Here is a 14244-nt window from a genome sequence, read left to right on the forward strand (position 1 = left end):
GGTCATTGTCCAGCTGTATCATGAAACGCCGCCCAATCAATTTGACTGCATTTAGCTGGATTTGAGCAGACAGTATGTCTCTGAACACCTCAGAATTCATTCGGCTGCTTCTGTCCTGTGTCACGTCATCAATAAACACTAGTGTCCCAGTGCCACTGGCAGCCATGCACGCCCAAGCCATCACACTACCTCCAACATGTTTTACAGATTATGTCGTATGCTTTGCATAATGAGCTGTTCCACGCCTTCTCCATATTTTTTTTCTTGCCATCATTCTGGTAGAGGTTGATCTTGGTTTTATCTGTCCAAAGAATGTTTTTCCAGAACTGTGCTGTCTTTTTTTAAATGTTCTTTAGCAAAGTCCAATCTAACCTTTCTATTCTTGAGGCTTATGAGTGGCTTGCACCTTGCAGTGCACCCTCTGTATGTACTTTCATGCAGTCTTCTCTTTATGGTAGACTTGGATACTGATAAGATCTGGGGACCTGGGTTCGATTCCTGGGTCCTCCCTGCGTGGAGTTTGCATGTTCTCCCTGTGTCTGCGTGGGTTTCCTCCGGGCGCTCCGGTTTCCTCTCACAGTCCAAAGACATGCAGGTTAGGTGGATTGGCGATTCTAAAATTGGCCCTAGTGTGTGTTTGGTGTGTGGGTGTGTTTGTGTGTGTCCTGCGGTGGGTTGGCACCCTGCCCAGGATTGTTTCCTGCCTTGTGCCCTGTGTTGGCTGGGATTGGCTCCAGCAGACCCCCGTCACCCTGTGTTCGGATTCAGCGGGTTGGAAAATGGATGGATGGATACTGATATGCCTACCCCCTGGGGAGTGTTGTTCACTTGGTTGGCTGTTGTGAAGGGGTTTCTCTTCACCATGGAAATAATTCTGCAATCATCCACCACTGTTGTCTTCCTTGGACGTCCAGGTCTTTTTGCGTTGCTGAGTTCACCAGTGCTTGCTTTCTTTCTCAGGATGTACCAAACTGTAGATTTTGCCACTTGTAATATTGTAGCAATTTCTCGGAAGCGTTTTTTCTGTTTTTGCAGCTTAAGGATGGCTCCTTTCACCTGCATGGAGAGCTCCTTTGACCGCATGTTGTCTGTTCACAGCAAAATCTTCCACATGCAAGTACCACATCTCAGATCAACTCCAGGCCTTTTATCTGCTTAATTGATAATGACATAACGACGGACTTGCCCACACCTGCCCATGAAATAGCCTTTGAGTCAATTGTCCAATTACTTTTGAGGCCCTGAAATGAAGGGATTGTGTTAAAAAAATGCTTTAGTTGCCTCACATTTTTATGCAATCGTTTTGTTCACCCCACTGAATTAAAGCTGAAAGTCTGCACTTCAACTGCATCTGAGTTGTTTCATTTAAAATTCATTGTGGTAATGTATAGAACCAAAATTAGAAAAAAAAGTTGTCTCTGTCCAAATATTTATGGACCTAACTGTACATGTACAAATGCAAGCGGATCAGTCAGGTACCTTGTTTACACCTTGGAGTGTGCAAAGAACCACATCTGCCCCTAATTAGGTAGTATAGAAAGGAGCCTACACAGCAGAGGGGAGAAAAGAAAAAAAAAAAAAGAACAAAAAGACAGCAAGGTTAAAGGAAGGGAGAGAAGGGCAGGGATGGTATAGAGTCACTGCAACACAGAGGGGAAGTAGGTGGACGGGAAAGTGAGCCCCGGGGAAGGAGCGTTTGGCCGACACTTGAGGGGGGGCCGAGGGCTGCTTCTGCTGAGCAGTGTGGGAGCAGGTGCAATCAATAACTCCAGGAGGACTCCCCCACATGGCTGGGGAATGGTAGAGGGAATTGGAGGGAGTACAGCTTGGTGCAGCACCCTGTATACGCTGACGGACTGGTAACATAGGGTACCCCAAAGAGGGTAAGCCGGGGAGACATTGGATTTTGGAAAGCAGCAGTGAGGCTCATGGCTTTAAAAACAGAATATTTTCCCTTGTGTTTTAACCTTGTTTTTCGATATCTTTATTTAGAATTTAACCTCCACATTCACTTTGGTTTTATCAGATTGTTTATTGAAGATTGATTTGAATCATTGTACTAATTGCACTTCATTTTTGGATTGTCTTTAATAAACGCACTTAATAGTGTTGTTTGCATAATGGGAGAAAGTGAAAGGTTCTTTAAATGTGGGTAATTTAAAAAAATAAATAAATAAATAAAAAAATCCTAGGTGAAGCAATGTTTTGCACTGCTGACATTGATTGTTGATAAAATACTTCTAAATCACAGGTCCTTTTACCTCTAAGTGGGAACTGTTCAGTTCTTTAATATTGCCACATTCTTCAAGTGTGCATGTTGCTTACTGTATCCAACTTCTCTTTTAGGCTGTAGCTGAACTAAAGAAGAATGGAGTGGATATGAATTTTTCTTTCCTGAACTATGCCCAGTCAAGTCAATGCAGAAACTGGCAAGACAGCTCAGTGAGTTATGCGGCTGGAGCTCTGGTCGTCCATTGAGAGACCTGCTTAACTCAGGAAGCCATCTGCGCCTGCTGCCTGTCTCCCTCACTCCTATGCCGAACCCAGCCTTCCCAATTAAAGAAGTTCAGATAGCAGTATAAGTGTGTTGGAACATTACAGCATATAAATATCTATTCAGTATACATACACTTTCAGTGTGTATGTATTTATTTATTTATATATATATATATATATATATATATATATATATATATTTATATATCTATCTAGATATATATATTTATATATCTATCTGTCTATCTATCTATTTACCCTACTTCATCTATTTGAATCTTTTTCTTTTTCTTCTTTATTTTTAAATTTAGCTCCCTTGTGTTCATTGAAAGAGATTTGTTGTGTGGATTGAGAATGGCTGGATCAGATTCTGAATAGTAGGCATATCCTGTATATGGAGCACTAGACAGGAGATGCAGTGGTTTGTGCTCTCCAGGTGACCTATTTCCTGGGCAAAATCTGATAAACCATATTATTTCTTATGTTTGCACTCTTTGCAGACTTGTGCACATGTACTCTGCTTAAAGGTTAGTTTTGCAGAATGTAAAAAAAAAAAAAAACCATGAGTGAAAGCTTACGTTTATTTAAAAAATGGAAAAAAAGGTAAAAGCATTTATAAGTTATCCTGTATTCTGTTAGAGTATATAAATAAAGCAGTATAGGTAGCTACTGCCAACATTTGTACAACAGAGAACCTAATACTGTAGTGGCTAATAAAGGGCTACAAGCAACACAAAGTACTCTAAATTTCCTGCTGTACAATCTATACCAAAAACGCAATTTTTGTTTTTAATTTTTCTTTTACGTTATCCTTTTTTTTGTTTTATTTTTTAGTCAAATATTAAAAGTGATTTATTCCTCTGTCCTTTGCCCTGTATTTCATTTTGTTTGGTAGAAATTCTTCTCTTCCTTTGTCTCCATTGATTCCCCTGTACCAGTTTGGAACATCCTTGCTTGTTTAACCCTCTGCAACATAAGATAGAAAAGAAAATGTGATAGTTGGGTCAATACCATACTGTGTTAAACTCAACCATAAATTACCAAGGTGTTCAGTGTCCAGGTGGGCACTGCCTTGATTTTTGTGTTAGCCTGCCTTGTATTCATTTAAAATTCCATGATTAATTAAATATAATAAATGAAAGGTTTGGATCAAATCTCAGGAAATTGATAATGGCTTCTTTACAAAAGAGGTTTTAGTCCGATATATACTGTCATTTTTCTCAGGTTAAAATAAATTTAAATCTCCAGGGGCCAGTGAGCTTTGCCAATTTATTTGTAGTGCCCATTCAGATGTTTTTTATTTATATATATAAAAAAAAAAAAAAAAAGTAAAATGCTGAAATATATCATGTTTGCCTTGTGTCTTTTTATTAAATGTAGCTCAATTTTTATAATTGCTTCTTCTCTTTTCCTTAATCAACAGTCTTAAGTATTTTTGCACATAAACATTATGAATGTGACAAGAGCTAGTGTGTATTTTCAACATAACAGGGGTCTAAGTATTCTGCTTACAATTACAGCAAAGGTGGAAACTCTGGCTTTTGAGGTTTGTATGTTCCGGTTGTTAAAAAAAAGAAAACTCTAAGCTGGTTTGGGTTTCTCTGACTTTGTCTGATTGCTTTTAAGCCTTTTACAGATGTTTAAAGAATTGGAAAGAAAGAAGTAGCTGGTTTCCATTGCACTCAGCATTTTCATTTTACTCCTTCACTTTTGGGTGATCTGTTCCAAAGTTCAGAGATCATTTGTCAGGCCCTTCCCTAGGTACAGATTTCACGCCAGTAAATGTATTAAAGGTTTCTTATTTAGAACATTAGGTGTGGACAAGCTGTGTAAAACGCTGATAAACACAATCTTGTAATAGCTGCTTTGTATAATAAGGGATAATATTGGAACATTATTTGTTTTGCAATGGGTATAGAAAATTTTTTTGGTAATTCTGTAATCTTGCCATTTTGGTGGTTGAGGTTGGCTCCCTAATTAACATTGAAACTGCAGCATAAGATTTGTGATGACATTAAGGACCTTTTTCTGATTCTTTCACTTAAATCCCCCTTAAAGTTTAAGTGCAGAATTACTCCAGTCCATCCTATAGGAGTTCAGCCTATTGGCTCACCATTAGTAAAAGTTATCACTAATATGCTTGTTACCTAATAGTCCTTTGGATTTTTCTGTTTGCTGCACTGCACATTGCTAATTATGATCCATAGCACATTTTGCAAAAAATTTTAAAAACCTTATGTGGTTGTCAATTTAGAAGCTTCGTCTTTAACTAGGCCCTTTGCTGTAGCTTGTTATTTTGTATCTTAAGGCCAGCATTTTAAGGTAAGGTAGTTATAATCACTAATCATGGTGCTGGATAGTGGTGACATAACTAAAACATGCATGTAAGAATTTCACTGTATTCTGTATGTGAGACAATAGTAACCTATAAGTCATACACCAGGTGGAAGTATTTTTAGGATTTTTTTTATTATTAACACAAGAAAAAACAAAAGTGTAATTTGTGCTCTTGAAGAATAACTTTGTTTTGTATGCTATGGAAGGCCCTGTAGCAAAGTTTTAGAGTGTGTTAACTGCTGGAATGTGACACAGCCTTTTCATTTGTGGCCTTCACTTACATAATCTTAGTCAGTTGGAGGCATGCTCCCATGGAACCGGTCGGGTAGTCTGAAATACCCAGTGACTCGGTCCAACTAGTCCATGACTTGCTCTGACAGAATCAAATAGGATTGATTTTGCCTTTAGTTGCAGAGGTGGGTTCTGTGTGCAAGAGAGCTGACAATCAATGAATGCCCCTCCAGAAGTATGAAGGATAGAATGCAGTGATGAGGAGTAAGGAACGTGGAAATTGTTTCTAATAAATAGAAGAGGGGTTTGTCTGTGTGATCACGACAGAATGGAAAAAAGAAAGGACAGAGATTGCATTGCACTTGCTGTACTTCTTAACCCCTCATACAGCACCATTTCTATCAGGCAACAAGTGTTTGGTTGTCAGAAAAAGGGATGAGCATTGTCAACATGCAGCTGTTGCAGGTGACAAAAGCAGCAATTTATAGTCTTTGTAAATTGACATGGTCTGTCAATGAGATTAACTGTAGTTGGCAAATTTGACAAACTCAATGACTAGGAATCATAATACTTAAAAAGGAGATGATCATTGTAGTACTTATTCTACAGAAGCTATACAGCTGTTACAGAGCCTTTATCTGCAGAAAAACACCACTTGCTGTATGGCTAACAATGAACTGCAATTACACAAGAATTCTGCTGTCTTCATAGATGTGTATTCTACAAGGTTTGTTTTTAGCACTAACAAATGATTTTTTTTTTCTTTTGCTTAGAACATGAATAAGTTTGTCTCTCTAATGAATGAATTTGCTAATTTTGGCAAGCTGTGGGAATGAGTTGCCCTGTGTCTCCTCATATGCAGTGACACACTTTTTTTAACACAACAGCAAATTATAGAAATGCATCTGAGAAATTCATTTGATGTCATAAGACCCATTGTATGCTCATAAAGGTAATGATATGATCTTAACCTGTATGAATAGAGGGATGTCTACTGTTACATGTCCTTTATTGCTGTTTATTTCAGTTCACTGCTGAAGTGCGTTGTACCTTAGATTTTAAGGGGCCTTCATTGCATTCAACAGGCTGTATATCTGAGTCCAAAATGAATGTTGGATTTGCTTTAAAAGCTAAATAAAAATGTTGATCTGTAATATATATACAGCAAATAATGTTATAAACACGTGGCGGTGTAAAGTTGTGAACATTTTGTGTGTGCTCAATTAGTACACATTTGTGAAATTTTGAAAACTCCGAAGTTTAAAAAGCAATGGCAAATTTTCAGAATTGTTTTAAATCAGAGAAATGTTCTCTGTGACTGCAATTGCTGAATAATTTTTGCTTAATATTTAACTCGCAAAAGGATATTTCATTATATTTATCTGTCTTGATGAAATAAAGAAAAATTAAAAATGCCCTGCTTCACAAAACAGTTAACTTGGCCCGCGACCACGCCGAAAGCTGCATCATGCATACATTTTCTAATGTGTTTATGCTGCTGCAAAAGCTGTGTGGACTGTAGTCCCATGTAAGTGTTTAATTCCAGTTGTGAATGAGTATCATTTTTGCCTTTTGTTTTCACCAAAACAATGCTAAAAGAGTGGCAATTTGCAGCTTCTTTTGTTTTTTTGGTATTTTTATGTTGTTTTATTTATTTTTTTAATACAGTTGAATTCAGTTTAGTTTTGTGTAGAACTTGGAGAGCTGTGACAGGTAAAATGCAATTAGCTGTTTTCGTAAAATTTGGAAGCACCTCATCAACTAATAAATCTGCTTCCTGTTCGTTAGCCAGCAATGGCTCGTTCTTGTTCCATTTCTTTACTTCAGCTTCCAATAATTGATTTTCGCAGTGAAAGAAGTATTGTTGAAAAGAACTAAACAACAAACTCAATAAAGGTGAACAAAGTCAGTAAAATTTTCATAGGGTAATTCCTATATCATTACTAAGGTAAGTTTGTTAGCTCTGTTATGCTAGGATTATAATTGCTTCAGCTAACTTGATTTTATTTTTTCTTATATTTAACTTTAGGTCACTCTGTTTGAACAGTTATCAGTAACGACCATTTATCTTCCCATTGGTTTCCAAAGGATTTGTCATATTTGTTGATATGCGAGTTATTGAGCTGCTGACATGAAAGATGTGGACATACAGCATTTAGACTTATGGTTGATATTGTTAGACAGAAAACATAAATGTCATCACATTGCAGTTACGTTGAGTTTTATATGCTGAGCCTGAGCAGGTGCCTTTGCATCGTCGCGTCCCATTGAGAAGAGAGCTGCTGTGCTCTTTACCATTGTCGCAGATTCTCATGTGTAAACTTGGTGACAAGCACTTGCCCATTCAAAAGTTGATTCCTGTGACAGTACGACACCAAAGATATTCCAGTGAAAACGGCACGTTATCATTCTCTACAGTATAAAGTATTTCATTGGTAGAAAAGCTGTTGAAACTCTGGCAGAGATGTTTTTGTTTAGAATTTGAACACAAAGGGACATTATTTAGCTCTTGTTTCAGGATTCTGCCATTGTTGAGGATATCCTCAGGAGAGTTTATCTATCGACAAAGCCTCCCAGATGAAAAAAAAAAAATACCCAAGTGAGAAAATAGCTAATTAGCACTTTACAAATTGCTAGTGACATCATAAGCACACTTAGATACTGATTTGTTTAAAACCAATAAAACAAATTGTTTTTAAGGTGATTAAAATAAAGGGAACCCAATGATAACTGTCAATTAATTAATTGTTAAAACTATGTGGCCTGCTGACAATAGAGGAGAAACAAGCAAAAACTCGAGCCAGCAGCATCTCAGGGGTCCACGACCAGTTATAATGGGCACAGTCACACTCCTGGAGACCTCGTTCTACAGGAGGTGTGTGTCTGGGCCTTTTAAAGTGATTACAGAATCTTTCCATCTTTTGATTTCAAAGCCCCCATATCTCGGCTGCTTTTTCCATGGGCTGGACAACATCTTGGCAGTTGTGCAGTGGCACCAAATGCTACAGCTGGATACTGAAAATGGAAATGGATTAGTGGAGAAATTATTTAAATTTTACTTATTACTTATACTGTAGTTTTATACAAATGCCTAGAAAAAAAATGATTGGGATCGTAATCTATTTTTATTATGCTTTGATATTTAAGTGACTTTGAAACACTTAATTGGGAATATTCTAGGTCCTTCTCTTTCAAATGTATTGATTTTTCTTATTGGGGCCATAAATTGTTGAGGTATTAGTAAAACCCTCAAGCTCATAGTTTAATGCAGCATCATGAGGAAAGTTCTGTGTAATTGCAGTTCATTGTTAAGCCATACAAGTGTTTTTATTGTCATAGGTGAAGGGTGATGATGCATTTGCTCATAATTGATTTGTAGACATTGCAAGAGGATGATGCATTGCTCCTGTAGAATGAGCTTGAACTTAATTTATATTTATGTTCCAATATCTTCCAAATTATTCATGAAGAGAGTAAGTGACAGTTGTCTAACATTGCAATAAAAAGAATAAAGATGAAAACAAACAAATCTAAGCCTTCAGAGGCTTGAAAGGGCACAAGTCTTCCAGATAAAATCCCAGTGCACACCATCAAAACGGCATCAGGTGAGCACCGGTCAGCCCCACTAAAGGTGTTAGGGGTTAAATCTATTTAGGCTGTCCCTGTAAAGTCCTCACTTTAAGCCCACCACAAGAACTGGTGCCCAGTAGGTCATGAATTAATTTAAACACATCATAAGATGTTGGGGTTGGTGCAGTGGTGGCACTGCTGCCTCTCAACAAGTAGACCAGAGTTCAAGTCTAGGGAGCTCCCTGCACGGAGTTTGCTTGTTCTCCCTATGTCTCTGTGGGTTTCCTCCCCACTTACAGTTCAGTGAGATGAAGGTTAGTTGGATGGGTGATGCTAAATTAGCCCCTGACCAGTGAGTGTGTTCACCCTGTCCAGAGACCGTGCCTGCCTTGTGCCTGATGTGACTCATCTCCAGAAGGTCAGGTTTAGAAAGTGGTTGGATAAGCAGGAAGTAGGAAACCAGCAAAAATCGCAGCTTTGATGAGTAACCTTTGTAGCTGTGGGAGAGTTTCTGTGTGTGCTTGACAGCTTTCTTTGCCGAGTTTCTCTGACTGACTAATGCAAATACCTAATATTGATTAGATGAGCCTTTTAAGGTATGTAATTAATAGGAACTACACTGTGTAAAAATTCACACAGTACTATAAAAAGAGTTTTTCCCCCTCCTGCTCTCCTGATATTTTTGTGCGTTTCTCCCAATGAATGGCTTCAGTTCTTTACACTCTAAAGGGAACCGAAGTAAATATATAACACCATTTCTAAATTCTACTTAATATATGTGAGTAATACATTTATTCAACACCTGTATTGCCCTTGTGAAAAGGTGACTGCATCCTTGGTTACTCACTCCAACAATTGACCAAAGTTAATTGATAATCAGATTTCACTAACTAAACCTATCCAGACCTGACTGCAGCCAGATCATTGTCTTCTAAACATCAACATATATTGACTCTTACGATGAGAGTAGTTAGCAATAGGTTTCTAGCAGAACACCGTGTCTCAGTCAATGTTTAAGACTAACATTGATGATTGTCTTGAATTTGCAAAGAGACAGCTGGATGATCCCCAGACCTAGTGGAAAAATGTTCTGTGGACAGACAAGTCAAAAATAGAGCTCTTAGACAGGTCACACTATTTCTGGCTTAAAGCTAATACAGCGTTGACCAATAAGAGCATTTCTAATGGCAAACGTGTGAGAATGGGGAATGTCTCATGCACTCCCTTGAAGGGGGGGGTGACTGCTAAATTCTTTTTTGTCTCTGTTCTTAGAATGGAACTTTCTCAGAGATCTGTCAGATGGACACGGTTACCTGGAGAAGTTGGCCATAAAACCAACTCCAGAGATGGTGCATATACAACACTTCAAGAAGCATTTTGGGCACTGCTAAAGTCCATTGACCTGGGTGCTCGACTTGAGGGTGAAAATGTGCACACCAGGAAAAAAAAAAAAAAAACACCTGGTGTACTATATACATATTTCAATGTAATTTATCATTTAAAAGTCACAATCACCTTGTAAATACGTGTACATTACTATGCCTCAAACATCCATCTTTGGCTGGTAGAGCAGCCTTTCCTTCATGATATGTTGAGACTTTGCCTCCTGCATTCAAGATTTCTGCATGCTGAGAGTTCAAGATCATGCAAGGCATTATAGCACTGATCATCTGGGCTCTATGGGTCCAGGAAAGATGTAAGGCACTGGACCATGTGATGACATTGTTACAATGAACAGTACTGAGGGTTCAGCCAGTAACCTTACCACCAAGCCAGCCACCATGTGCAGCACTGTCAGCGTCTGTCAAAGCTACTTTGCCTCGAAATAGATGAATCATGAGCGGACCCAGGCCATCGAGCCACAATGTTTGCCAGTCACATTTTGGATGACTTGTGCATTTATGGAATGAACTCTTCATGGTTAGCAAAAGCAGCTTCATTCTCGCTAGGTACCTCTTAGTATCCCCATGGTATACTAGGTATCCCCAAAGGAAAAAGTCACTGGGGCTTAAATCAGGTGACCGCGCCGGCCACCCCACGTCTCCCCTTAAGGAGATCAAATGCCCAGGGAACATTTCCCTCAACAGTCAGAGCGAACTTCATGCTGTGTGAGCGGTGGTCCTGTCCTGTTGAAACCACAAATGTTCTGTCCTAGGTCTGCAGGTGATTTTCTTTTCAGTGTGGACCCAGTTGTTCCAAGGTTAGAAATCCATAGCAAAATCATTTTCCAATCTGGTACAGATGCATTTCGATCGAGTGCGAAGCGTGTATGGAACACTCTCTGATTCGCTATCACAGAACAGTTGTTCTCATAATACACTTGAACAACAAAGCCCCAATGGTCACCAATCCAACTCATGATGGGTACTGAAAACGGCAGAGCCGAACCTACCGAATGAGACCTACCCCACCTCTCTACCTCCACTACAGCTCGAAATGTGGGAGATCTTTATGCCCCACCCTGTATTATGATCCAAAGTTAAGTAAAGCTGTAGATCATCGACACAGCAATGGAACTGAATGTCATGCTTTCCAATAATAAAGCCTAAGAGTAGCAGACAGAAAATAGTAAGGGACCCAGGATAGAATCTTGATGCTACACCATAATTTCAGGTGGAAGTGGAAGATACTTTGTTGCCACTGCCAACTTTACATGTTCTTTTGACAAATAAGAAGAAAGCCATGTTAATGGCTCCTCTTAATGTGGAGGGTCAGCAGCTCCACGCAGAGTCTCTCCTGGATGTTTGAGCTTCTCACCCTATCTTTAAGAGAGAGCCCAGCTACTCTGCAGAGAAAGATCCTTTCAGCTGCTTGCACCTTCAACCTCATTCTTTCAGTCATCACCCAAAGCTCATGACCAGAGGTGAGTGTAAGGATGTGGATCGACTGGTAAATTGAGAGCTTTGCCTTCTGACTCAGCTCCTTCCTCACCACTACAGATCAGTATACAGTAATCCCTCGCTATATCGCGCTTCGCCTTTCGCGGCTTCACTCCATTGCGGATTTTATATGTAAGCATATTTAAATATATATCGCGGATTTTTCGCTGCTTAGCGGGTTTCTGCGGACAATGGGTCTTTTAATTTCTGGTACATGCTTCCTCAGTTGGTTTGCCCAGTTGATTTCATACAAGGGACGCTATTGGAAGATGGCTGAGAAGCTACCCAGCTTACTTTTCTCTTTCTCTTGCGCTGACTTTCTCTGATCCTGACGTAGGGGGATTGAGCAGGGGGGCTGTTCGCAAACCTAGACGATACGGACGCTCGTCTAAAAATGCTGAAAGATTATCTTCACGTTGCTACGTTCTGTGCAAGCTGCTTCCTGAAGCGACATACTGCACAGTGCTTCGCATACTTAAAAGCTCGAAGGGCACGTATTGATTTGTGCTTGTTTGTTTTTCTCTGGCTCTCTATCTCTCTCTCTCTCTCTGCTCCTGACGGAGGGGGATTGAGCAGGGGGGCTGTTCGCACACCTAGACGATACGGACGCTCGTCTAAAAATGCTGAAAGATTATCTTCACGTTGCTATCTTTTGTGCAGCTGCTTCCTGAAACGACATGCTGCACGGTGCTTCGCATACTTAAAAGCTCGAAGGGTACGTATTGATTTTTGATTGAAAAACAAACTCTCTCTCTCTCTCTCTCTCTCTTTGTCTGCTCCTGAAGGAGGGGGTGTGAGCTGCCGCCTTCAACAGCTTTGTGCCGCGGTGCTTCGCATACTTAAAAGCCAAACAGCCCTATTGATTTGTTTGCCTTTCTCTCTATCTCTGTGACAGTCACTGCTCCTGACACGCACTCCTTTGAAGAGGAAGATATGTTTGCATTCTTTTAATTGTGAGACGGAACTGTCATCTCTGTCTTGTCATGGAGCACAGTTTAAATTTTTGAAAAAGAGACAAATGTTTGTTTGCAGTGTTTGAATAACGTTCCTGTCTCTCTACAACCTCCTGTGTTTCTGCGCAAATCTGTGACCCAAGCATGATAATATAAAAATAACCATATAAACATATGGTTTCTACTTCACGGATTTTCTTATTTCGCGGGTGGCTCTGGAATGCAACCCCCGCGATGGAGGAGGGATTACTGTAGTGACATCATAACTGCTCTCGCCTATTCAATCCTTCTGTCAATCTCACCATCCCTTTTTTCCAAAGTACTTAAACTTTTCCATTTGAGGCAGAAACTCATTTCCCACTCGGAGAGGACAGTCCACCTTTTTCCTATTGAGGACCATGGACTCATGTTTGGAGGTGCTGATCCTCATTCCTGTCGCTTCACACTTGGTTGCAAACTATCCCAGTATGTGCTGGAATTCACAGGCAGATGAAGCCAACAGGACCATGTCATTTGCAAAAAGCAGTGACACAATTCTAAGGCCACTGAATTGCACCCTCTCTCCTCCCTGGCTTTGCCTTGATATCCTGTCCATGAAAATCACAAACAGAACGGGAGACAACACACAGCCCCAGCAGAGTCCCGGCTCTCACTGTGATTAAGCAGGGACTGAATAACCGTTTGTTAGGGGCTCTGGAACCCCATACTCTCTTAGCACCCCCCTCAGAATCCCTCAAGGTAATACGCCTTCTCGAAGTCCACAAAACACATGTAGACCAATTGAAAATACTCCGATGCCCCTTCCAGAACCCCCATGAGGTTTAGGATCTGGTCCACCATTCCTTCATCTGGACAGAATCCACATTGCTCCTTCCGGATCTGAGGTACCATGACTCGGGAGGCTGAGGAGTGTAATCACCTGATAGTTGGAACACACCTTCCTTTTCCCTGTTTAACCATGCAACATTGATAAGGTATGTCATCCATGACATTCCAACAATGTCCAGAGCCTTCAGCATTTCTGGGAGGATCTCATCCACTCATGGGGCCTTGCCACTGCTGTGTTGCTTATTACCTTAGTGACTGCCCTCAGGGAAATGGGCAATGAGCCTTCATTAACTTCTGGCTTTGGCTGCTCAACAGAGGTCATGTCCATTTGGATCAGGAGCTCTTCAAAGTGTTCCTTCCATCTCCAGACAACATCCTCAGTCCGGGTCAGCACTTCCCCTTGCTGAAAACAGCCTGGGTCAATCCCTGCCTTCCCTTTCTGAGTCACCTGATTGTTTGCCAGAAGCTCTTTGAGTCCAATTGATAGTCGTTTTCTATTGTCTCTCTGATCTCTTCCCACACCCGTGTTTTTGTGTCCCAAATCACCAAGGCAATGGCCCTTTCAACCTGTCAGTACCTCATTTCTCCTTTGGGTATTTCCCGTGCTAACCATGCATGGAAGGCCTTCTTTTTAAGACCGATGGCATCCTTCACCTCTGGTGTCCACCTTTGGGTCCTGAGATTGCCACCTCAAGACGCCTATGGCCTTCAGGCCACAGATCTTTGCAGCCGCTTCCGCAATGTAGGCTTTGAACCAGGCCCATTCGGACTCTGTGTCTCCAGGCTCCCCCAGTATGCCGGAAAACCTCTTTCGGAGGTTGGAGTTGAAAGTCTTCTGGACATGGGCCTCCCCAGTTGTTCCCAATCAACCCTTACTACTCGCTTGGGCTTTCCAGGTCTGTCCAGACGCCTCCCCCACCATATGACCCAACACCACAACGGCGCAATTC

At 40.6% G+C, this 14244-nt stretch overlaps 1 protein-coding gene across 3 annotated transcripts in view; it reads left to right on the plus strand.

The window, feature by feature from the left end:
- Positions 1–3890, plus strand: part of memo1 (mediator of cell motility 1) — a 37873-nt gene extending 33983 nt beyond the window's left edge. For all 3 annotated transcript variants that reach the window (XM_051919384.1, XM_028820210.2, XM_051919385.1), the window contains one exon: positions 2347–3890. In XM_051919384.1, coding sequence (XP_051775344.1) covers positions 2347–2478 — 132 coding nt within the window. In that variant the 3' untranslated portion in view covers positions 2479–3890. The remainder of the gene's footprint in view (positions 1–2346) is intronic.
- The last annotated feature ends 10354 nt before the right edge of the window (positions 3891–14244 follow it).

Source organism: Erpetoichthys calabaricus, chromosome 15 (genome assembly GCF_900747795.2).
Source record: "Erpetoichthys calabaricus chromosome 15, fErpCal1.3, whole genome shotgun sequence".
NCBI lineage: Eukaryota > Metazoa > Chordata > Cladistia > Polypteriformes > Polypteridae > Erpetoichthys > Erpetoichthys calabaricus.